At 38.6% G+C, this 24,429-nt stretch overlaps 1 protein-coding gene across 1 annotated transcript in view; it reads right to left on the bottom strand.

Moving 5' to 3' along the window:
• si:ch211-51h4.2 (uncharacterized) overlaps positions 1-24,429 on the bottom strand; it is a 116,076-nt gene that overhangs the window by 37,618 nt on the left and 54,029 nt on the right. Inside the window, exons 7-10 of the mRNA XM_026914759.3 lie at positions 20,094-20,193; positions 18,317-18,375; positions 18,166-18,230; positions 7,854-7,994 (exon numbers count right to left, since the gene is read on the bottom strand). Of these exons, the coding sequence (XP_026770560.3) occupies positions 7,854-7,994; positions 18,166-18,230; positions 18,317-18,375; positions 20,094-20,193 (365 nt within the window). The remainder of the gene's footprint in view (positions 1-7,853; positions 7,995-18,165; positions 18,231-18,316; positions 18,376-20,093; positions 20,194-24,429) is intronic.

Below are 24,429 nucleotides of genomic sequence, written 5' to 3'. Positions count from 1 at the left end.
AAAGTCACAGCAATTACATTAAAATTGGACATTTGATCTTAAAAGGTTCTTCAAATGGTCTAACAATTGATCTCTCAGAAAGAACACAATATATATCACTAGCTTGGAGAATCAATTTGGATTAGGTTGAGGAAATGTAATCCTTTTTAATCCCTAAGCGAAGGTGAGTCAATCCCAATAAACAGAGCTGACCAGCATGGCTACTGTTCTTGATTCCTCATTAGAGAGCTGCAGCCAGGGTGTTGAGAGGGATAAAGAGAGAGAGAGAGAGAGAGAGAGAGAGTGATCCTAGGTTGTTGGTATACCTGGTTGTAAATGAAATGTACAGATTCGACATTTAGCCAAATGAGCTCTATTCAGTTAAACTTTATCAGTGAGCAGGTTCTTCAATGGCTTTTAGCTACAGTTCATAAATGCTGTTTTCAGGAGTGTGTATGTTTCAGGTGCGTTTACACCATGTCTATCAGGACAAGATTCATATCTGAGACGTGAGAATCCATTTACTTTTTTTTGTTCCTTTCCTTTTTCAATTTTGGAATACCTCATGTTATCTGCAGGGGGCACTGTTGCTCTGTGCAATCTCTGCTACTCATCCAACCATTTTTCCCCTCTTAACCATGAGCACTATACCTGTCGATATCTCTCACACACACATTTGTCTTACTATCCTTGTGAGGACCTTCAGTTGACATCAGGTATTAATTAATGCAGTTAATTAATGCTATGTGTACGCCTAAATCTAACATTAACCTTAACCTCAGTAATCAAAAGGAAATCTTTTGGCTCTTTCAGTTTTTAATATAAAATTGTAGATTTTGTAAAAACGAACAAACAAATAAACAAAAAAACTGTTTTCCTCAAATGGACCAGTGAGATCAAAAGTGTCAGGTATTGATAACTTTGTGGGGACATTTGGTCCTCACCAAGATAAAAATATATATTTGCCTTTCTTTATGAGGACCTTCCACATCGACATAATTCTAATACCGCTAATTAACACTATACCTATCCTTGTCCCAACAAGATGTACAAGACATAACCCCCCGCCCCCCTGCCAAAGATCATCCCCCCATCCACCCACCCCAACACACACATTTTGTCTTACTTTCCTTGTGAGGACCCAAGTGCTAAAACATCGAGGACAGGAATTTGTTTCATTTTGCACAAAAGCACATTATTGTAGTAATAATAATATTACTGTTTTTAATAATGAGTGATGCACCAACACAGACAGATCGCATATGACTATTACAGATAATTATACCTCTGACCCAGCTGAGCTTTCATACTCAATTGGGGGAAAAATACAAATGTGTAATGACAAGGAGGACTAATCTTTAAAACTCTCTAATTCTTGATGAGTAATCAGAATAGTGTCAGAAAAGCCTTATATTAAATAATGACCGTAAAGCAAAGAGGGCAGAAGCATGGCTAGCTGGAGAGACTCAAATGCAATCGTTTTTATCCCACATTATTATTAATATTTATAATGTTATCCAACCAACAGGAATACACTGAATTATTCAGGCATAAATCTGACTTTAAAACACTGTCTAGGCTCTGTCTAAGTCTCAGGAAGCAGAAAGGAGGAGCTGTCATTATACATTATTTCTCACTTCAACTGGATAAGGGTTGATTTAAGGGTGTTTTCACACTTGGCTCAAATACCTGGCCTGACTCTGCACACATGATTCATCATCGCAGATTTGTTTTCACACAATTTCCTTCCAACTTGCAGTTGTGCAGTGTTATACATCTCATACATCCATTCTCATGTGTGTGCAGTTCTTCCAAAAAATAAGAGACAATAGTTACTTCCCTTGTCTTTATCAAAATAATTTAAATACTGCACTATTTATTTAATTAGTATTTCTTTATATTTGCTAGGGGTGGCACGGTGGTGCAGCAAGTAGTGTTGCGCCTGCACAGCTCCAGGGTCCCCAGTTCAATCCTGAGCTCAGGTTACTGTCTGTGGAGAGTTTTGCATGCACTGTCCATGTCTGTTTTGGTTACCCCTGGGCTCTGTGGTTTCCTCTGACCTGCTAAAAACATTGCTCCTGCAGAAGTACATGCCCAGTGAGTGTATGACCATGTGTGTGCATGGTGTCCTGTGATGGACTGGCATCAGATCCAAAGTGAATTCCTGCCTAGTACCCAACTTTCCCTGGTTAGGCTCTGGACACTGACCAGGGTAATGCAGTTACTGAGGATGAATGAATGAAGGAATACATTTGAAAAACACTGTTAACTGTTCAGATGGAGCCTCATATACAAAATTCAGTGTATTTGAGTTATATTCACTTTTGGTTGAATGTCTTTCACTCTATACTAGAAGGCTTTCTGTCTTTGTAGACCACAACAACCCTTTTCCATACCACTAATACAGGAATTACAGTAATGTCACCAGTCCAGTCATTCACATTATTCAACAACCAGCTTTTTACACATTATGGTGTCCCAGATCATAGATTTCAGCTGGCCCAAAGATTTCGCAGAGTGAATTCGGCTCGGAAACTGTTTTCACATTCAACCAAATGTACTGAACTACTCATGCATAGAATCTTGTGTCTGGAACAAAGCTCACATTTCAATATAGACTAAAGCTCTGATTTGCTTGTATAGAATATGCACAAATATGATAATATCTGAAAACTGAGGTACTAAGTTCTATTGCGTCCTTCAAATTTCTGTTTTGTGCATTAATACTGTATGTTGTAGACTGTTGAATGCTCAATTGTCCCTGTCCAGAAGGTGTTGATTAATTTTTTATAACAGCAGCTCTGACAGAGGTTCTAGCTGCAGGGTTTATATTAATGAACTTTGTAACAGTCAGATGTAAACTATAAGTTTTCCAACATGCAAAAGTCTTCAGGATGGAGGGCTTTATTGTTTTTTTTTGTAACATGAGAAACTGCATTTTATGTCTTCATTTTATGTCTTCTTACTAACTTCAAGAGAGAGAAAAAAGAGGCTGGTAAAGGAATGACTGTTTACAGCTGTTATAAGGCAAGTAAACTTTTTTTTTTTGCAGATGTTCCACAACTACTATCAACTGATAAATATGTGTGACGACCCATGCGTTATGTGCGTCCTCCCTGGGTTTGAATTGTGCAATTGCTCCGCCTTCCAACTGATTGTTCCTGGATGGGATCATTGAGGACACCTGCTGTTGGTTTCCCGCCTTACCTTTTAAAAAGCAGTATGGCAATTGGCCAGGCGTGAGCTGCACTTTGGACTTGGTTTCGTTTGGGTTTTGTTTAGTTTACGTTATACATCCAACACTGCTACGGTCCAGTACATTTTCATGCATACACTTAACTCCTGATTAGTTCATGTTACATTGTTTCTTTTTTTGTATAGTTTTATTCTGTTAATAAATTTTGTACATTATTTGCACTTTCTTGTGTCCCTGTTTTTGTTACGTCCTTCTTGAGCCATGGGGGCGTAACAAATGGAGGCTCGTCCTCTTCAGAATTTGTTTGATAGTGTAAGAATGATTGAAATATTTGAAAAATTCGTTCATTTCGTTGTGTTTCGTTTTGGATTTCATTCATTCGTTTGAACACAGTTCGTTTGTGCGTGACGTTTTGAGGGAAATCCCGTTTGAATAGTTTGACGTCACGTTACAATTTAGTCATGTGTTGGGGGACACTGGAAAGTGATTAGTGCAGTTGGTCGTCGTGCGAAGTTGCAGATGAGTAAGTGACTCTTGTGCAAATCTGGTCACCCTGGGGTTAGGAAAAACTATGAATGGGTTTTGCGTTATATTTTTGGCCTCGATTGAAGCGTGATATTTCAGCTTATGTTAAAAAGTGTCATACTTGTCAAGTTACTAGTAAGCCAAATCAGAACTTGAAACCGGTTCTGTTAAATCCACTTCCAGCAAACTGTGAACCCAAATATTTGCTTACTGTTATGTGTCTAGCTACATGTTTCCCTTCCACCTATCCTTTGCGCACAATTACATCACGGTCAAATTTAAGAGCCTTGTCGCAGTTTGTCAATTTTTGGCATCCTGAAAATCATTCAGAGTGATCAGGGTACAAACCTTACATCTCATCTTTTCCAACAAGTTTTGAAACAGCTAAGAATTAAGCATAATCTTGCTAGTGCATATCATCCACAAAGCCATGGAGCGTTGGAGAGGTTTCATCAAACTTTGAAATCTCTCCTTCGTGCTTATTGTGTATAGTTGGATAGAGATTGGGAGGACGGATTGCCCTGGTTATTATTGGCTGCACGTGAGGTTGTGCAAGAAAGCACTGGATTTAGTCCTAATGACTTAGTTTTTGGTCATAAAGTTCGTGGGCTTTTGGCAGTGCTTCAAAATTCAGTTAAAAGTTCAGATTCACCAAAAAATTTGCTTTTGTATGTTGAGGGATTTCGTCAAAGGTTGGTACAAGCAAGACAGTTGGCCAGTGTTAAGCTTGAAAAGCAGCAGAAGAATATGAAACGGTTGTATGACCGTAAAACTGAGCGCCGTGTTTTTGAGCCACTAGACCAGGTTCTTGTGTCATGTCTTTTGCCGTCTTCTCCTTTTGAAGCAAAATTTGAGGGCCACCTTCACAGTCTATAGAATTGATTTCTTTGTTAGAGAGTTTTCCAGAATTGTTTGGGGACACACCAACGCGAACTGACTGGGCTGAACATGATATTGATGTGGGTAATGCTTCTCCTATCAAACAACGTTATTATCGAGTGTCACCAGAGAAACGAAAGCTGATGGAAGCCGAAATCAGATATATGTTGGAAAATGAGATAGCGATTCCTTCGAATTCAGACTGGGCATCTCCTTGCCTGCTGGTTGCAAAGTCTGATGGTTCAGTAAGGTTTTGCACAGACTTCCGTAAACTTAACAGTGTGACAAAGCCTGACTGTTTCCCACTTCTGAGAGTGGATGACTGCATTGACCAGGTTGGTTCTGCCAAATTCGTAACCAAGCTTGACCTGCTGAGAGGGTATTGGCAGGTGCTGCTGAGTCCAAAGAGCTCAGGAAATTTCCTCATTTATTATTCCATCAGGCCTCTTTTCGTACAAGGTTGAGTTTTGGGTTAAGAAATGCACCTGCCACCTTTCAGCAGCTGATGAACCGAGTAGTTTCAGGCCTTGAGGGGTGTGTGGTGTATTTAGATGACCTTGTAGTGTTTAGTGATAGTTGGGATTCACAGTTAAAATGCTTGTGTGCTGACCTGAGGCGTTTGTCAGAGGCCAAATTGACAGTGAACCTGGCAAAATTTGTTTGGTTGTCAAATTGTGCACTGGCTTTTGACAATGTCAAATCTTTGTTGTGTTGTTCTACTGTCCTTGCTGGCCCTTGCTTTGAGAGACCTTTTTCTTTACAGGTGGATGCAAGCCAAGTTGGTGCAGGGGCTGTTCTCCAACAGGATGATGAGGAAGGCGTGGTCCGCCCTGTCAGTTTCTTGTCCCGCAAGTTTAACTCATATCAACTGAATTACTCTGTGGTAGAAAAGGAAGCTTTGGCTTTGATTTGGGCGTTACAACATTTTGACGTTTATGTTGGTTCGGGTCAACCAGTTGTTGTCTACATGGACCACAACCCGTTGACATTTCTGAATTCTTTTCATTGCCTGAATCAAAGGCTTGTTCGTTGGTCTTTGTTTTTACAGGCTTACTCCCTTGATATTCGACGTACGAGGATCTCAGAGGATCTGGCTTCGTTTGGATTTTCTTTCTTTCTTTCTTTTTTATTTGTATAGCGCTTTTAACAATGGACATTTTCACAAAGCAGCTTTACAGGAATAAATGGATTCACAAAAAATATATTGTAAATATGTGAATTTATCCCTTGTTTAGTTTACGTTATACATCCAACACTGCTACGGTCCAGTATATTTTCATGCATACACTTAACTTTACACCACCGATTCCTGACTAGTTCATGTTACATTGTTTCTTTTTTTGTATAGTTTTATTCTCTTAATAAATTTTGTACATTATTTGCACTTTCTTGTGTGTCCCCGTTTTTGTTACATCCTTCTTGAGCCATGGGGGCGTAACAATGTCATTCTTTAATAAATATAAAAATTGTGGCTGTTGGCAAATTGCTGTGCTATATGAGGAATAAATCATTTTGGGACATGCTGGTGTAAGAAAATAATCAAATTTGGGGTGCTAACAGTGACTCTGTTTTATGTCAGGCTATGTCACACTATGCCATTGTTGATTATTTTTCTATAGCTGCATGTCCTGCCATGTTTTAGTCCTTACATGTGTAATGTGAGTATGCCTTAATATATAATTTGGAGGTCTCTATGTAAAGAGATTAATTTTGCACCTGAAAGTCACTTTGAGAATGATAATTGTGTGTGTAAATATGACCAAAGGGCAGGTATTAATTGGTTTAAGCCATATTTAAACCACCTGCATGAGCAATTTATTAGAATGCACACATAAATTAGCCTCTTTATATGGGATTTCTGAAAATGTGAAAGAGAGAGTGAGAAGCTGAGAGTGTTAAATGTTTGCAGAGGGGAAGAGGTTTAGAGTTTAAGTTTTTTACCCCAAAGTCTAGGTGTCCGTTAAACATTATGGAAGCGCTCAATAATATTTTACATACTGTAATGCTATATTACTGTGTGTACAATATCTATTATCTAGATGCACAAGACAATGAGCTGCTGAGCACATTTGTTATGTGTTCTCGTATTTCATTAAAGGTGAATCACCTTGGACCTAAACATTTGGAATCTCAGAGATGCCCAATATAAGCACTAAGAGGATCCCTCATTGTGGAAGAACTGGTTAATGTAGCTTCCAATCAATAATAGCTATCGTGGCTTCCTGTTTGTGTACCCACCTATAGGTTATGTGTATATAAATGTCATTTATACATGAGAGCTAACACAAGCTATAGTACTCTGTATCAAAACTATTAAAATTCAGCTGTTTTTTAAAAAGTGCCCATTTGGTTTGGAGCATAATTGTGTGTGTTGTTTTATTGAGCTGGAACTGGCTGAGAGTGCTAGTCTTTCACATTTAATACCAAGCATACCTAGAAGCCCTGTTATGTACTGTTCCAGCTCTTATATCTTACATATTTTATTTGTTTCTATGCAAGACGTCATCAGCCACTTCAGCGCTGGAGGTGGAGCAGTGATAAAGAGCCAGAAGATGGACTGAGTGGCCAGCATTAAGCACCTAATCAATGCCAATATATCCCACACATGAAAGAGGACCAGTGACACATCTGGCCCACTTTACAAAAAAAAAAAAAAAAAAGAAAAAAACCATAGCAAGAGGAGTGTATTTGTATGTAGTTATATCCTGGTGGAGACCAAATATCCCCACAAGGATAGGAATATCTGACACTTTTGACTTTCTGGGGACTTTTAGCTGGTCCCCATGAGGAAAACTGCTTTTTAAAAAATCCCTGCAGCTTTTATTTCCTTTTGGTTACTGAGGTTAAGGTTGGGGTTAGATTGCGGTGTAGCATAGCATTAATTATGCTGTATTAATAATTATGTCAGTAGAAGGTCCTCACAAGGATAGTAAGATAAATGTGTGTGTGTGTGGCCATACTTTTATATCCTGATGGGGACCAATTGTCTCCACATGAATAGGAATATCTGACAGTTTTGATCTTGTGGGGACATTTGCCTTGTCTCCACGAGGAGTACTGCTTTAAAGATCTTCAGCTTTTATTTGAAAAAATAAAGGAAAAATATATGAGCCAAACTGTTTCATTTTGCTTACTAAAGTTAAGGTTAGGGTTAGATTTAGGTGGGGCGTAGTATTAATTAGCTGCATTAATAATTGTCAATGGATGATCCTCACAAGAAAAGTAAGACTGTGTGTGTGTGTGTGTGTGTGTGCACGTGTGCGTGCGCACTTACTCCTCCAGGGAGATGTTGGAGTAGATAAATGTGTGTGCCGGTTGAGTGGTCTCCATCCGGACCAAGGTGGTATTTAAGAGCCTCTCCTCCAGGACGGGCTCGAAAGCCATCTGGGGAACGATCTCTACCACTGCCCAACACCTGTATGAGAATGACAGAACAAGAGAAAGAAAAAGAGACATATTCTTCATTCTCTACCTCACAGGGGATCTGACTTTCTCTGTGAAGGCGGAACATTCCTCCTTTAGAGCAAAGAGATAATGAATAAAACAAATGAATAAACATTGTAAATTTGTTCTTGAAACTGCTTAATGAACACAAGATCAGATGTGATTATTTCCCTTGTGTGGGGGTAAATATAGTACATGATTTATATTATAATACATTAAGAGCTTGTACACCTGTTTAAAACCTCACGATTAATCACAGATGTAGGAACAGTGTGTTTTGATAAATCCACTGGATAATTCTTTGCTTTTGCCCTCCATAGGTTTATAATCCCCTCACAGGTTATAAACACAGCAGGAGTGTTAGGCTGAGTCAGACTTTGAGCTAAAATTAGTATGTACAGGAGGCAATGTTTCGGTGCCTTAGTAATATGCAATAATTGCTGAAACATATGCTATGTGAAATATTAAACACCAGCAACATCCATGCACACAATTTTTTAATAACTACTACATTAAATACAGGGTAGATATTGCAATGCAGGATAAAGCAGCCTTGAACATTTATGCTCTGATCTGGAGGAGTCAGTGGCTCTGTCTGAAAGCACACTAGGTTTCTGTCATGGCTTTAATTACATAAACTAATATAAGCATATATTCCCATGTTATGCCAATACCAGTGCCTTTAAAAAATATGTTTCTTATAGTGTCTTTATAAACTGATCAGCCATAACTTTAAAACCACTGACAGGTGAAGAGAATAACATTAATTATCTCATTACAGTAGCACCTGTAAAGGGGTGCGATATATTAAGCAGGAAGTTGATGTGTTGGAAGCAGGAAAAATGGGCAAGCGTAAAGATCTGAGCGACTTTGACAAGGGCCAAATTGTGATGGCTAGACGGACAGAGCATCTCCAAAATGGCAGGTCTTGTGGGATTTTCCCAGTATGCAGTGGTTAGTACCTACCAAAAGTGGCCAAGGAAGGATGACCAATGAACCAGCGACAGGGTCATGGGCGCCCAAGGCTCACTGATGTGCGTGGGGAGTGAAGGCTAGACTGTCTGGTCTGATTCCACAGAAGAGCTACGGTAGCACAAATTGCTGAGAAAGTTAATGCTTGCTATGATAGAAAGGTGTTAGAACACAAAGTGCATCGCAGTTTGCTGCATGTGGGGCTGCGTAGCCGCAGACCGGTCAGAGTGCTCATGCTGACCCCCATCCACTGCCGAAAGCACCTACAATGGGCAAGTGAGCATCACAACTGGACGATGGAGCAATGGAAGAAAGTAGCCTGGTCTGATGAACCATATTTTCTTTTACATTGTGTGGATGGCCGGGTATGTGTGTGTGTCACTTACCTGAGGAAGAGATGGCACCAGGATGCACCAGGATGGGAAGAAGGAAAGCCGGCGGAGGCAGTATGATGCTCTGGGCAATGTTCTGCTGGGAAACCTTAGGTCCTGTCATTCATGTGGATGTTATTTTGACACGTACCACCTACCTAAACATTGCTGCAGACCAAATACACCTCTTAATGGCAACAGTATTCCCTAATGGCAGTGGCCTCTTTCAGCAGGACAATGCATCCTGCCACACTGCAAAAATAGCTCAGGAATGGTTTGAGGAACCAATCCGATCAATCCGATCGAGCATCTGTGGGACATGCTGGACAAACAAGTCCGATCCACCTTGCAACTTACAGGACTTAAAGGATCTGCTGCTGACGTCTTGGTGCCAGATACCACAGTGCACATTCAGAAGTCTTGTGGAGTCCATGCCTCGAGGGGTCAGAGCTGTTTTGGAGCACAAGGGAGACCTACACAATATTAGGCAGGTGGTTTTATTTATTTATTTATTTGTATTTGCATGGTACTCTGTATTCCATCATTTTGCCACAAAATTGGTCATTAATTAATCACTACATTTCTTTATTAGACTCTCTCACCCAGTCTATATTAAAAGCTTCACATTTATTTCCCTGACCTTTTTTGGCTTGGCCAAATATGAAATTTATTTCCCTGACATTTTTTTGGCTTGGCCAAATATGAAAGATGGCTTTGCTTTGTATGGTTATTATTCTTGGAGATCAGGAACACTGCCATCCTCCTGCTGCTTACATAATCACAGTCCAGTGGTCAAAGAGAAGTCATTATCACAGGACACGAGTGTCTGTGTTCACAGCTCATCTCCGTATGCCAAAAGGCTTGTCTTTAGCCATGCTACCTGGGTGTTCCACACAAAGCGGATTATCCTCAGACCTGCGCCTCTCACCATCGCTCGGCAAGATTCGAGAGAGAAAATGGGTCAGTGCCAGCCATCAGCATGCAGCTGCCGCATATTAATGACAAAGTCGGTCTGTGACAGATGAGGTCGTCTCACAAGGGCTCTTTCTTTGTCTCTTTCTCTCTCTGTGCCTTCTATTTCCATTTCTCTCACACACTCTCTGTGTTCAACTCTCTCCAATCGCAGTATCCACTCTCTTCACCTTTTTTTCTATTTCAGTTTTCTCTGAACCTACACCTGCACTCTTATTCACTAAGACTCTCTGAGGTAAATAAATAAATAAGACGTGCAATGCTGGAAGTGAGCACTGGGAGCAGTTCAGAAGGAACCTTGTTCTGACTGCAGGAAATCAGTAGACAGCATATGGCAAACAGTATAATCCAGGCCAGCCAATGTTCCTCCTCTGCATTCCTATCCTACAGGCTTTATGAACTAAGTGTTTGTGTGCCGAGTACAAGGACAAGGAATCGATAGTGCTGTATGGCCTGGAATAAACGCCAAAACAACCTTAAAGATTTAGGAGTTAGACTGGAATGGAGCAGTAAACTGGTAGAGGAATAGCACTAAGATGGACAGATTGATAGCATGATGAAATCTAAGACAATTGTAGTGACTGGAGATGTGGAAAGCACTCATAATAAACTGCAATATATCCTGCAGCTGTCAGAAATTCCAAATGTAAATGAGAAATTTAAATATATTTCCAATTTTTATTAAGTTTCCCAGATGAATAGTGATTATTCTGTTATATTCTAAGAAATAGATTGATTACAGTTAGAAAAACATGCCCTGAGGCTGTACCTAGAATCAAGATAAAAGGCCTCTTTTTGAAAAGAGGCCAACAGCTGCAGAAAGAAAGAGCTCTTGAGTCACAAAGAACCACAAACTGAATTGAAAACAAAAGAACGCTGACGCTATAAGGTGCCACTTTAGCTCAAGGAGAGAGAAAGATCTATTGAAAGTAGAAACCACTAGAACTTAATCAATAAGAATATGAATTATTTCAATGAAGGCCAGAAAAAAAAAAAAAAAAAAACAGAAAAAGAAGCTTGGTCTCATGGACATTTAGCAATGAACAGGTTTGTGACTGCTGAGAAATGGATAAGAGAAACAACATGAGGGCCTATCAGTTGTCCTTCAGCAGGAATAAGAGAGCTGACACTAACCATAAAACCTTAGATCAGACCAAGATGCTCCTTCCATAGCTAGTGAAAGTATCCTTAAAACACTTGTCTTCACAAAAACAGGAGTGGTTGCAAGCCCTGTGTATTTTAACATGCACTAATAACTGAAGTGCTGCTACCTGGCACCTTATTCGAGCTGTAAATGGAGTGCCGTGGAGTCCATCTCTGTGTCACTTTACAAACATCTCTGGATTTATGAAACACCTCATGATGTGTGAATTTTTGATGGCCTTTCAGTTTGTTTAGAAGACTCCATTTTTTCACAGGCAGGGCTGCATGGTAAATATTCCTACTCAGACCACAGTGGTGGAGGGGGCAGTAGGGGTTACATTCTGGTGACAAATATGGCAAGGTGGAATGCAATAGCTCATCAATGTTAGGCAACTCAAACCGAGTCCAGCGGTGATCAATGTGCAGCCAACGGCCATTAACAATTTAGCTGCGTCTGCTCTGGCTCCCCGCTTGCTCATTGATGATTCAATTATAGGCTGTGCAGAGCAGCATCCACCTATAGCAAACTGGATCAAACCCAGGGGGCATTAGTTATGTCGTTTGTCAGAACATTCCCTCGCCTCACGTATGACAAAGAAATTGTTAAACTGTGGAATAGCAGAGTGGGAAGCTTGGCGTTAAGAGACATCAGTATTACAGAGGGACTCACTGTATTGGCTTGTATGTCAACACAGCCTTCTGACAGTATTGATCGATTTAGAGCACTGACAATACGGATGGTATAAGGACGTTGGTTTGGGCTGTGTTGTCTTATGTCAGATTTGACAGCAAGAGAGGACGAGCGCTGCTGGTTACCACTAGTGATTGATGGACACAGATGAAATAGAGATACATATGGAGTAAAAGTCTACAGTTGGCTGAGGAGATTTTCCCTCTAGGGATGTAACTAAATATGAATACATTATTCAGACTGAACAGATAATGTGTTCTTAAAAGATAGGAATAGGAGGTACACTATTTTTTGTTAAAGAAACCCACACAGGGCATCTGGTTTAGACTAGAAGTATAAACGTCAGGCTTCCATAGGATTTGATATGATTTTGATTCTTAAGGCAACCATTTGATGATGCCACTGAATCTGCTAGGATTCACTTTGGTAGCCTCCAATCAATATGTGACCAACTTTGTTCAGAATCTTGGTTAGGCCTACCATTAACTTGCGAATGATGATGATATAGAGATGGACTACTGTAAGTATCAGAATTACAGGCACCTTGCTAGCCTATTTACAAGTCAGTTTAAAAATATTAATAATTTTTACACACCAGTTGGCTGTCCTTTTTCTATAATGAGGGCTTTATAATACTTTATAATCCATAATAATCGATTTATGATTGTTGCTTCAATTAAATTCAATTGTTACCCTTTCTTGCATTGGTCAAACATCTGATCATACCACCTCTAATTTAGACTAGAGGTGTGCATCACATGAAAAAGTTTTTAATTTCAAGTGGGACTAAGAAGGACCACATTCATTAATGTGAACAAGTTGCTGTGCAGTGCATTTAATGTTTATTCATTCATTATTAGTAACTGCCTGGTTAGTGTAGCAATGGTTTAAATTAGGCTACTATTTTGTTTATATTTTGGCATATAGAACCAACTAAATCCATTAGAAAATTCTGCTAACAGGTACAAATAAAAATAATAACTGCACAATCAGGATTAGTCCTGAGCATATCTCTAGTTGAACTGTCTGAACCAGAATTGACACACCATACTGACAGTGCTGGCATTTCTAGCTCTTGATTTTTGTTCAGTGTACTTCAGTGTTTCTGGGGAAAAAAAACATCCAGGTTAATCCAGACACACGTCAGGTTTAAGTTTGAATACAGGTACAGACACTAATACAAATATGGGAGCAGAGATACAGACTGTTGCCACTACATAAAATAGGGACATCGACTTTTCTCAGCCATATCTCTGTTGTACTGTGACTTTCCTAAATGGAATTTAGGATTATTAAAGGTGTTAAAGCTAAGGGTAAGATGTTAAAGATAAAGTATACCTAACAAACCACTGGCGATGCTGGCTGGTGATGTGTAAAATAAGGAGAGGCACAGTAATTGGTTTTTACATGTAGGTAATCTGTTTTGTTAGAGGGAAATAAGAGAGTCTAGGCCTGTGTTATGACAATAAATGTGCTACATAAAATCAATAATTCTCCCCAAACAGTGGCAAGTAATGTCACCTTCAGGTGGAGATATAATTAGACCATGACCCTTGCCAAGCACTAGTTGCAGGGAGAGAGAGAGAGAGAGAGAGAGAGAGAGAGAGAGAGAGAGCACGAAAGTGAGATATGAACAAACTGAAAGTTGGAACAGGAAATGTTGAGAGAAAGGAGCCATCCATTTCTCTCTGAATTATGATACTGTAACTCTGATAACAATAGCAACAGCTTATTTAGGGATAATGTTCATAATACTACATGAAATCTAGATAAGCACATTATGACAACTCACATAACCCTACATAAACATTCCAAAAAGGGTGGCATGGTGAGGCAGGTGGTCACATTAGTGCCTCACAGCTCCAGGGTCCCCAGTCTGATCCTGGGATTGTGGGGTGCTTTGCACATTCTGCCTGTGTCCACATGGGGTTCCGCTGGGTTCTCTGTTTTCCTCCCATCTACCAAAAACATGAGGTAGGTGAAATGGCTATGCTAAATGTCCCCTAGGTGTGAATGTATGTTTACATTTATGGCATTTTGGCAGACGCCCTTATCCAGAGCGACTTACATTTATCTCATTTTTTATACAACGGAGCAGTTGAGGGTTAAGGGCCTTGCTCAAGGGCCCAGCAGTGGCAGCTTGGTGGTGACTGAACTCATGACCTTCTGATCAGTAGCCCAACCACTGCCCTGGTATGTGTGATGTCCTCCTATGCACTGATGTCCCACTTATGTGCACACTTATGCAACCAGGTTGTTGTAAGTTTTTTATTTTTGATTAAAATGTTTTTCTATGCTGTAATTTCACATTGAGAGTGGAAAAAGTTCTGACATGATTTATCTTGGTTTCATTTTTTTTACATCACAAAAAACTTCCATTTTAACAAGGGTGTGTAGACTTTTTATATCCACTATAAGTAAAAAAGTAATAGATAAATTCATCAGAAATAAACAGATAAACTTGCTTCCCCGATTCCTGAGAGATTTATTTGTTAATCTTTTCACTGATATGCTTCAGTAGAGCTCAGTGCAAAACCATTCCAGTCCTCTTTCCACTGGAGGTGATACAAGAGATTTATGTTTTGCGGTGATAATTACATATCTAAATTATGACCTGACAAAACCGAGCAAGGAGAAATTGCTTAACACATTGATGTGTGGGACAAAAGCCTGTAGGTACGATGCCAGTAAACCAGTTTTGAACATTGTGTGTTTAACAGTGATGATCAATCAAAAGTACACAGCTTGTGTTGCTTTTTTTTTAAATTTATTTATTTATTTTTTGTTTACTATGAGAACAAAAAAGGTCCAGAATGATCTCAGTATGCTTTCCACTTTAATAGGCTCTAACTATTAATCTGTACAGCATCTATTTCACAAAAAAAGGACAGCTTAGCAAGTGAAAATATTTTGAAAATAGTCATATTTACATAGTATAGTATGTAAATACTATACTATAAGATTACAATAAAGCTAAAATAAGATTGTTACACCATTTTATTTATTTATTTATTTATTTATTTATTTATTTACTAATTTCAAGCTATTTGGCAGATAATTTTTCTAATTTTATATATTTATTTCTAGAAGGAAGCAAAAGCATCTGCCAATAGAATAAGAAAATTTAAAGCTGGATATTAGTAAAAATGTCTAGAAATAAGTTTATTAATCATATATTTGGTTTAGTGTAATCTTATAATAGGAAATACTAGATTAATGCTAGATGCATTTTTTTTCTGTCAAATGAAATGTTCAAATTTAGCATTGCATTTGGAAAAACAGAAAATTAGCCTTAGCATTCATACTAAAGAAACAAGGCAGGTTAGAAGAAGTGCTCCCCACACATTTTCCTGTTTATTCATTATGAGCCAGTGTGTGTATTTGTTGAGAGGCAAACACTATGCGACTTAATGTGCTGATTTGTGGTGTGTGGTGATCGTTCTGAAAGCATGTCTCCTGCTATTCCAATTAACTTCCTTCATCACTAAAAGACCAGATGCAACCTATTTGTGAGATGCAAATGAGCCGAGATGAATGTTGCAGCCTGTTGAAGGAAACAAAGGTGGCTGACAGCGAATATAAAACTTCATTGTTGCAGAGTTACAATATGGGCAATTTAGAAGGGCTGGCCAGAAAATGATTGCGAGTAGAGTTCAATAAGGTGCAGTGGATGACACAGTGTAGAGGTAAATCAAACGGCCAAGCTGGCTGAGGTGAGAGTAAATACATTTGGATTACATGAAGCAGTAAAGCAAATAATGCTCTGTAGAGATGTAACTCATGCTAGTGCCTGCTGAATTGGATGCTCTAATAACCCTGAAACTAATACTGTATATCAGACTAGGCCTGATGAAATACACCAAAGCAAACAGGTGCTAATATTTTGTTCTTAGCTACAGGTAAGCAGAAAGAAGTATGGTTATATGAATAATGCACAAGCAACACCATTAGGAATGCTTTTACTCTTGTGTACAAATGAGAAAGCCAGCTAGAAGCTGGTATGAGTCAGTAAGCAACAATCAATTCCACCAAGATGAAACAGGGAGACGCATAAGAGCTGAAGAATGTGCAAAAACTTTAGAAGTACTATGGCCTGGACATTCTCTCATTACTTGGACCCACTCTTCTTTTATTTCATTTGCTCCCGTGTAATTGCTTTGGCTCTCTAGAGTAATACTGTTGATTGCTAACTCAATAGTTTCTTAAGAATTGATTAGATAGAACAGCAGATTGGACTGATTTTGTTAGACTGAGTGAGATGGGACAAGCTGGATGCTGATGCTGATGACATCAACGTCTTGACAGTGTGTCAAACATCAACTCATTCAAGGGGTGTAACTCAATGCCACTATCTGTATCTGTTTAGAGCTCCAAATTTTTGTATCTGTATTCGGATTCAAACCCAAAGTGGATATGGCCTAAGCCAAAAAGGTTTTTCCCCCCATTTATTGATTTATTTTTAGTTATTTATGAACCCTACCACTACCGAAGAGGTAGACATGTCAGCACTGTCAGCATGGTCTGTGAATTCTAGCTCTGACAGTTCCTCAGTCTCAACCATATCACTATGGTTTAGACATAAGGGCAGGACTGTTTTTAAAATCTCACTCACACAGTTATTATTTTTGTTTGTACCTGCTTATGATATTTTGTAACTCATTTAAGAAATCCTTTATTTGTCACATATACATTATAGTACAGTGAATTTTTTTTCTTTGCATATCCCAGTTTGTTAAAAAGCTGGGGTCAGAGCACAAGGGCAGCCACTACACAGCACCACTGGAGAGTGTGTTGAGTTAAGAGCCTTGCCTAAGAGCCAACAGTGGCAGCTTGGCAGTGCTGGGGCTTGAGCCCCGACTGAGTAACCCAGAGCCTTAACCACTGAGCCACCATTGCCTTGGGCAAATTTAGCTGGTTCTATTTCCCAAAATATAAACAAAATAGTAATTTAAACCACTGTGACCCTGACCAGGCAATTACTAAGGATGAATGAAAGTACTTTGCAAATCAGGGGTGCCAAACTCATTTTAGGTAACAGATTAGGTAAATCTTTTTAGTGACCAATAAAACATTAAGAACTGCCCTGAAATGTGTTCACTTATTGGTATTTATTTGAAATGTACTGAAGGCACAAATGGATTGAAAATATTACCTACAAAATATAAGAAACGGACTATATTTAATAAATTATACCATATATACCATACTATATACCTCACACAGTATATACACATTGGTTTGCATAAGTATTCAAAACCTTCCTTGAACTTTAACACATTTTGATGTGTTAAACTTGGAATTGAGACTGAATTGATATTGTATGTCATGAATCTACACAACATAGCTGATAATACTGAAGCGTGTGGGGCGGGAATCAAAACTATTTACAAATGAAAAACATAAAAGTTGTGATTGCCTATGTACGCACACCCATTGCTTTGAAACCCCTATTTTATTTTATTCTTTTGGAAAGGAACATGGTTACAGGATCAAAATTTCAGCTTGTTAATGAAATTAAATAACAGAGACTAACTTTTTTTTCAATTAAATTGTGGTCCACAAGACAACCTCAGTTTTGAGCATTGATTAAAAATGTATATGGTGGGCCAGATTACAACCCTTATCATGCTGGAACCAGCCTGTGGACACTATGTTTGACAATCCTGCTGTAACTGCATTACACAGTGACAAGTTCACATTAACGTGAACCCAGGACCATGACCCATGCCCATGACTTTCATATCTGACTGCTCATCCACATTAAAGTAAAAGCTTCCTGCTTGTGTAACTTTTTTGTTGTGTCTTGTGGGATCCTCGTCCTGATGCATACCTCTAGTTTTAACCAGATGCTCTGTGAACCTTTTATGAATTATGAATTATTCAATGACTGTTATGAATGTAATATCTAAAGGTATATGAGGAATTGGAAGTCTGGACCTGCCAACAGGTCCTGGGGCTTTAAGGGGTTAATTAATTAAAGAAACAATGCTTACCATAATATGTTTAGGATTGTGCATGTAGCAAGTCCTCCCAGTACAGCTCTTCTGAACCACAAGACCTGTCGAAAAAATGTAAAATATGAAATTTTATCCCATGAGCTCACTAGGAAGTGTGACACAGAGTTAATACCATTGAACAAGTTACCTGTGTTCTGTTGTGGTAAATCTCAGAAAATAAGAATGGCATCACGTTGACAATTCCACCTGAGCCAATAAAGAAAGTGTCAAAAAACATTACTAAAACATTAAGGACTGCTGTCCATCATCTATAAATAACATCAGCTACTCCCAGTGCACTGTGAAATATTCTCATAAAGTGTACTTCAGCCATTATTCAACAAAACTGTGGAAAAGAAATCTAATGTTTTTTTAATGCCTGATATTTTAAAATGAACATAGTAGTGAAATTTTACATCAACAAAAGAAAGTCATGAGTAACTATGAAACAGTGCCAAGGGATTATAGTGGGTACATTACAGCAGCTTACAAGGACTGAGAAAGGTAAGAGCCTTTGTAATTGCAGCTGCTCCCTAGAGCCTGTTATGGGATTTTAGACATACACACAAACACACAAAGCTGCCGACCCTCAAAAGGCTATTATACTTCTCTTAGCTGTTTTCTATTTACCTCTAAAAAATCTTATATAATCAAGTCTGATTAGTGTCAGTATTGGTGTTGTCAAGGTGGCTTTTAAAAAAAAAAACAACAAAAAAGAGTCTAACAACAAATGTTGTGACTTTTTGAGTAGACCTTAGCAACTGTCCTGTACTCGATACAGCTCTCCAGCTTATAACACTGCTGCTGTTTATACGAGTTTACAGAGCAGGCTCGGTCAACTCAACACCAGTGTATATAGCCTGACTGAGTTGCGCTTGTGTGAGCCTACATTCCCAGCAATCACTGACGGTTGTTTCTCAATGACCATTCACTGATCACCATTGTTCCCTACAACCAATCACTGATCACCATTGTTCCTAACGACCAATCAGTGATCACCATAGTTTGTCCCACCAAGTCACTTTGTTTGAACTTCTTGGTGATATTTACAAGTAATTAAAGTGTAAACTGCTTCCTTTTGTCTGTTTTGACAGATATGATAGTATTTTGTAAATACATAAGTAGTTGGCTTGAATCTATTGTGTAAATACCTAGTTAGTTAGTGGTTCCATGACCAAAGACTTCTTTCCACATGAAATAATATAATTATACAATGACATTATGTGAGTTTCTTCAGAAAATTTTCATTGTTCATGTAGCATGATTTTATATTCAAATTATCATGATTATTCAATGAATATTAAAAAAAGTAATAATATACGACATCAATTGCTGAATTCTAGTGCCCTTTTGGGCATGCATTAACTACTCTCTCCTGAAAAGAGTTGGCAACACTGGACTGTATAGAGGCCAATCACTTAGATCTGATACACTACTCTAATTGTAAACAAAGCCTGATCCTTGACTATTTAAAAAGAAGAATCACATTAGAGGTTCCACAGAGATACATACTCAAATAAGTCCTTTAAATAAGTCTCACAAACTAGCAGCTATCCCTCTGAAGGTCTCACAGTGGCTCAAGCTGTAAATTAGAAAAGGGTAGCAAGTGAGACTCTGGTGAGCAGAATTATATTTTGCTCTGTTGACAGAAGTCTCCAGGGGCAAGTGGTGCAAGGACCTCACCAATCTGAGTGAGGCAGCCAACTAATGAGATTAGAATTTGAGACACACAGAGTGAAAAAAAGAAGACAGAAAAGAAGACTCACATCTATACTATTACAGTAACAGGGTTGCACAAGCACCTCTGCACACAAACAGCTCTCATCCCAATTAACACATACAGGAATCTCTCAGTTCCTTCATCACTTGCAGACCAAGAAAAAAACCCGGGAAAAACAAGATCTTGTTTTCCTGGTCTTTCTTACCGAGAGCAACGGTTCCCATCAGGAAAGGTTTTCCGATTTGGGTGAAGTCATTCTTGGTCTCCTGGTGAACCTCTGAACCCACAACAAATGTCACCGCCACCTTGGGGCAAGGAAATTATGACAGACTCACCCCCATGAGGCGCAAAGCAAGAGTGTCCAATGCAATTCAGACCGCTGATAGATTCTCATTTCATATGACATTTGCAGGGATATACAAAAGCAGGGAAAAAGGTGTGATGATGGATGCCTGTGTGGCCTTGTCAGAGGTTATAGGAAATGCCTTGGAGGAACATGACCAAAAAAGTGGTTTAACACAAAATGAAATGGTTTTATGGCATGACCACAGAGACGATGGGGGTTGTAGTGGCACAGAGATGATGTAGTAGCATAGACAAGAGGACAGATTACAATACATGTTGCAGCTAACAGTTACATTTAGATTGAAGCACTCTTTTAAACAATGCACCACATAAACACTAAATCAGTTAGCATTCCGGAGGATTTTACCATTATTATGTACATTAGTCACTATCAATGTGATATTTATATAATATGAGTAGGACATGACAAAATCTCACAGTAAAATTTGCCTTTCACAAATTTCACAGACTACCGATTTCACAGATTTGAAGAGAGAAAGACTAGGTTTCATGGCAGCAACTAAATAACTTATGTTAACCACCCAGGATTGTAGTAGCCTAGCCTATCTCCATGACTGAATGTAATGACTAAGTAGCCGGTGCCGGTGCTAGACTTCCTGAATTAGGATTGTTGATGGATAATTCCAACTTTTTGTCAAATCCAGAATTTCTGCCAGCGACTGAATTTAAATTCAATGGCAGAACAAAGGACAACATAATGGAGAACAAAATGTGCACTGCTTTCAGGAATTGTGCCGCACACAATCTCACATTGGACACTAGCGACTGGGATGCTTCAGTTCATCCAAAATCATAATAGTTTCTCAAGCTCCAGTGAAGGAACAGTTTGGCTCAATTCTGAATTTCAGAGCAAATTTCATGGGAAAAGGCTGATTTTATGGTCCATGACGTGAATTTCATGGACATGAATTTGATAGAACACTAAACATAAGTAAAGAAATCCCTTAACATTTACATTTTTTGCCCAGTGTTCACTGAATTTATACATACTACTAGCTGACAGAGCTTACCCTACTGCTACCTGTGTGCGAGAGCGAAGACTAAAATGTACTTCCTCTGAGACATGTAAAGCCAGCTACCGCTTCTTTTCTAACTGCACACAACACATAGAAGCAAAGGGCAATTAACTGACTGGCAAGTATTATTACTGTAGAGAGGGGAGACAGTCATGGCATCCTTCATGGCCAGAGAGCAGTGTAAATGATCGACTCTTGGTTTTCTGGTCATGGAAATATACGGAACTCTCCACATAATCAAAGTCTAATAATAAACAGATTTTAAAAAAGTGTTGTTATTTAACCAAGAAATATAATTGTTGATATAGGGAAGTTTTCTGTAAGGAGATGTTTATTTAACATTTATGGAAGGAGTCTCCAGTGTCAGTGCTTTGTAACAGTCAGTAAGTTTTCTGCCATGGGAAAGTCTTCAGGACAGAGAACTTTGTGCTTTCCGGTCTCACTTATATTTTTGTCTTAGAATATAAGTGATAACAGGAAATAAATTGTCTCATGGATGTTCCACACCATTAAATATCTATAAATTGTTAAAAGTATGATGTGTCATTCTTTAATGAATGAAAAATTTTAATATTTGACAAATTGCTGAAGTATAAATGAAATAAAACATTTCAGGACGTGCTGTTATTGGAAAATAATCAACTTCAGGATAGTAACAGTAACTCCGCTTTGGATTATGCTGCATCACACCACCCTGTCATTGATTATTTTCCTATACCCCATCATGTTTTATTCCTCTCTTAATTCAAAACTAAAAGACTTAACATCTAACAACTTTTAAGACCACATTATCAGATTTCCATACAAATCCCAATGCACTTCCTGCTACAGAATGGCACCGCATTAACCATGTGTTCCTAGCAGAGGTGAGGTTCTTTCATTGTGTGTGATAAGTATAACAGCAAGTAGTGGTGTCAGTGCAGTGTACGTGCTAATGGAAATTCTCAGCCTAATGTGCTTGTGAGAGACTGACCTTGGAGACCAATAACAGGCCCTTCTGAAACCCTGGAACTGCTACTCACTGCTAACACATGTAGTGATGGGAAATTAGTCTGACTAAATCAGAATGACCGTGAGTTCTACATCTCTATTTCCTTAAATTTTTTTAATCTTAGGCAGTCTGCAGATGCAATCGCAGGTCCAGACACTCCTCACTCTTGCAACTACACACCTTTCTTAATTGTAGTTAATACATAACTTATGGCAGAGGCTATTTGCGATCAGGTAAAAACAAAAAAGGATATCATTTCACACAAACGAATCATTGCTAATTCCCACCCTGTAGTTAGGGTTGCCCTATACACTTGTTAGCTATTGGTTTAATTACACAATATTATAGTCGGCCTAGTGTTAGCAAGCTTGCTAGCAACTCTTGCTTCTAGTTTACAATATATAATAGTCTAATGTTTGCTATCAGAACCATCAGAATCATCCTTCCATTTTTTTTTAATGGACAATGCTATTATTATTATTTTTCACACTTCAGTTTAGTACTCACTAAATAATATGCTTGCTAGCAGCACTGGCTACTCATTTACATAAGATAATAGCTAATAGTAGCTTGCTAACAACACTGGGTACTCATTTACACAATATAATGGTTAGCATAAAAGTTAGCTAGGTTGTTAGTGCTTGGTTTTAATTAAATGATATACATAAACCATACAGCTACTAAAGTCAAACAACTACTGCTGTAGAAGTAAGTTTATCTAAGCTAACTACTGTACTTAGCAAGATTACTGCTTAGGCTAGCTCAATTAATGTTGATAAGTAACTTATTTATGGAATTCTTTTGTGTGTTTAAGGGTGGAGATAGTTCTACTGTGTGGCCACACTTACTGTATATCAGGTAGTTGATGAAAATGCTTTAAATATTAAACAAAATGTTTTAATAAAAATAACTAAATAAGCCAAGAGTTTAGAAAGAATGTCTCATCTTATTTCAGAAATATCTTGTGAAGGCTAAAAAGGCTGATATCTAGTGTAATAATAGATACATTATATATAAAAAAAACATTATGAAAAACAGCATCACTCATTATAAAAAATACAAAATTACAAATAAAAGCATAAAATCCTCTAATTTACAAAATACTTTGCATTAAAAAAGAATTGGCCCATATGTGCTTTGCTAGAGTCTGTATTATCACAGCTGGTATTTTCAGACCACAACAACATTCCACATGTAAATATTCTGCTTTCAACATTCAGAAGAGTATGACCCGGATTATAGGGAAGAGGACTCCATTTGGGGAATGCATGCATTTTCAAGCTCTAGAGAGCAGGGGTGAAAGAAGGAAAGAAAACAACTACTGAAAAAAACCCTGAGTAAGTGGCTTCCACTTCCTCGTAAAAGGCCTCAGTGGATCACGTGATAGAGTGGAGAGGAAGCCAAGCTTGTGATTAGTCCTTGGCCACTCTCCACCAGTCAAAAATCTGGAGCGAGTGCTAAGAAATGAAGTGTAAAATGACACATTACCAAACAAAGAGAGCGAGTTCTCTCAAATCCCATGGCTCTAACTAAGAGCTCTTCACTCCATTTCTTTGCGTTTCACCATTGCTCTTGCCTTCCGTTCTCTTAGCTGGGGTTTGAATGTGTGAAGGAAAGTGCAGGAGTTCTCATTTTGCACTTAACCCATTCCTGCACTGGTGCACACTGGCAGATGTACTTACATCCATCTGGGGAGCAGCAGCATGCAAATTCCTTAGAAATTGACCATAAACATATACATACACAAGAGTCATGCACACTGTGTACAGTGTTGCCAACTTACCAACTTTGTCGCTAGATTTGGTGACTTTTAGACCGCGTTAGCTACTTTATTTCAAAAGGAGCATAGCAAATCTAGCAACTTTCTGAGCAGAGGTTGGTGACTGCCCTGCGCATGACATGGCACATCCCTGCTGCTGGTTACATGAGTTGAGAGAGCAGGTTTTATCAAATATTGGGTGTATATCAAGTTTCTGTTAGGGGATGTTTATATAACATTTATGGGAGGAGTCACCAGTGTCAGAGCTTTGTAACAATCGGTGTGTTTTCCATGACAGGAGAGTCTTCAGGATAAAAACTTTTGGCTTATTAACTTCAGGAGATAAAACTAAAGGCTGGTTAGGAAATGACTGTTTACTTCTGCTATAATGTAAATGATAATAGGAATG

The sequence above is a fragment of the Pangasianodon hypophthalmus genome, chromosome 11, assembly GCF_027358585.1.
Source record: "Pangasianodon hypophthalmus isolate fPanHyp1 chromosome 11, fPanHyp1.pri, whole genome shotgun sequence".
Classification (NCBI taxonomy): Eukaryota; Metazoa; Chordata; class Actinopteri; order Siluriformes; family Pangasiidae; genus Pangasianodon; species Pangasianodon hypophthalmus.
Note: the sequence above shows the minus strand (reverse complement) of the source record. Positions and strands in the feature narration are given on the sequence as shown.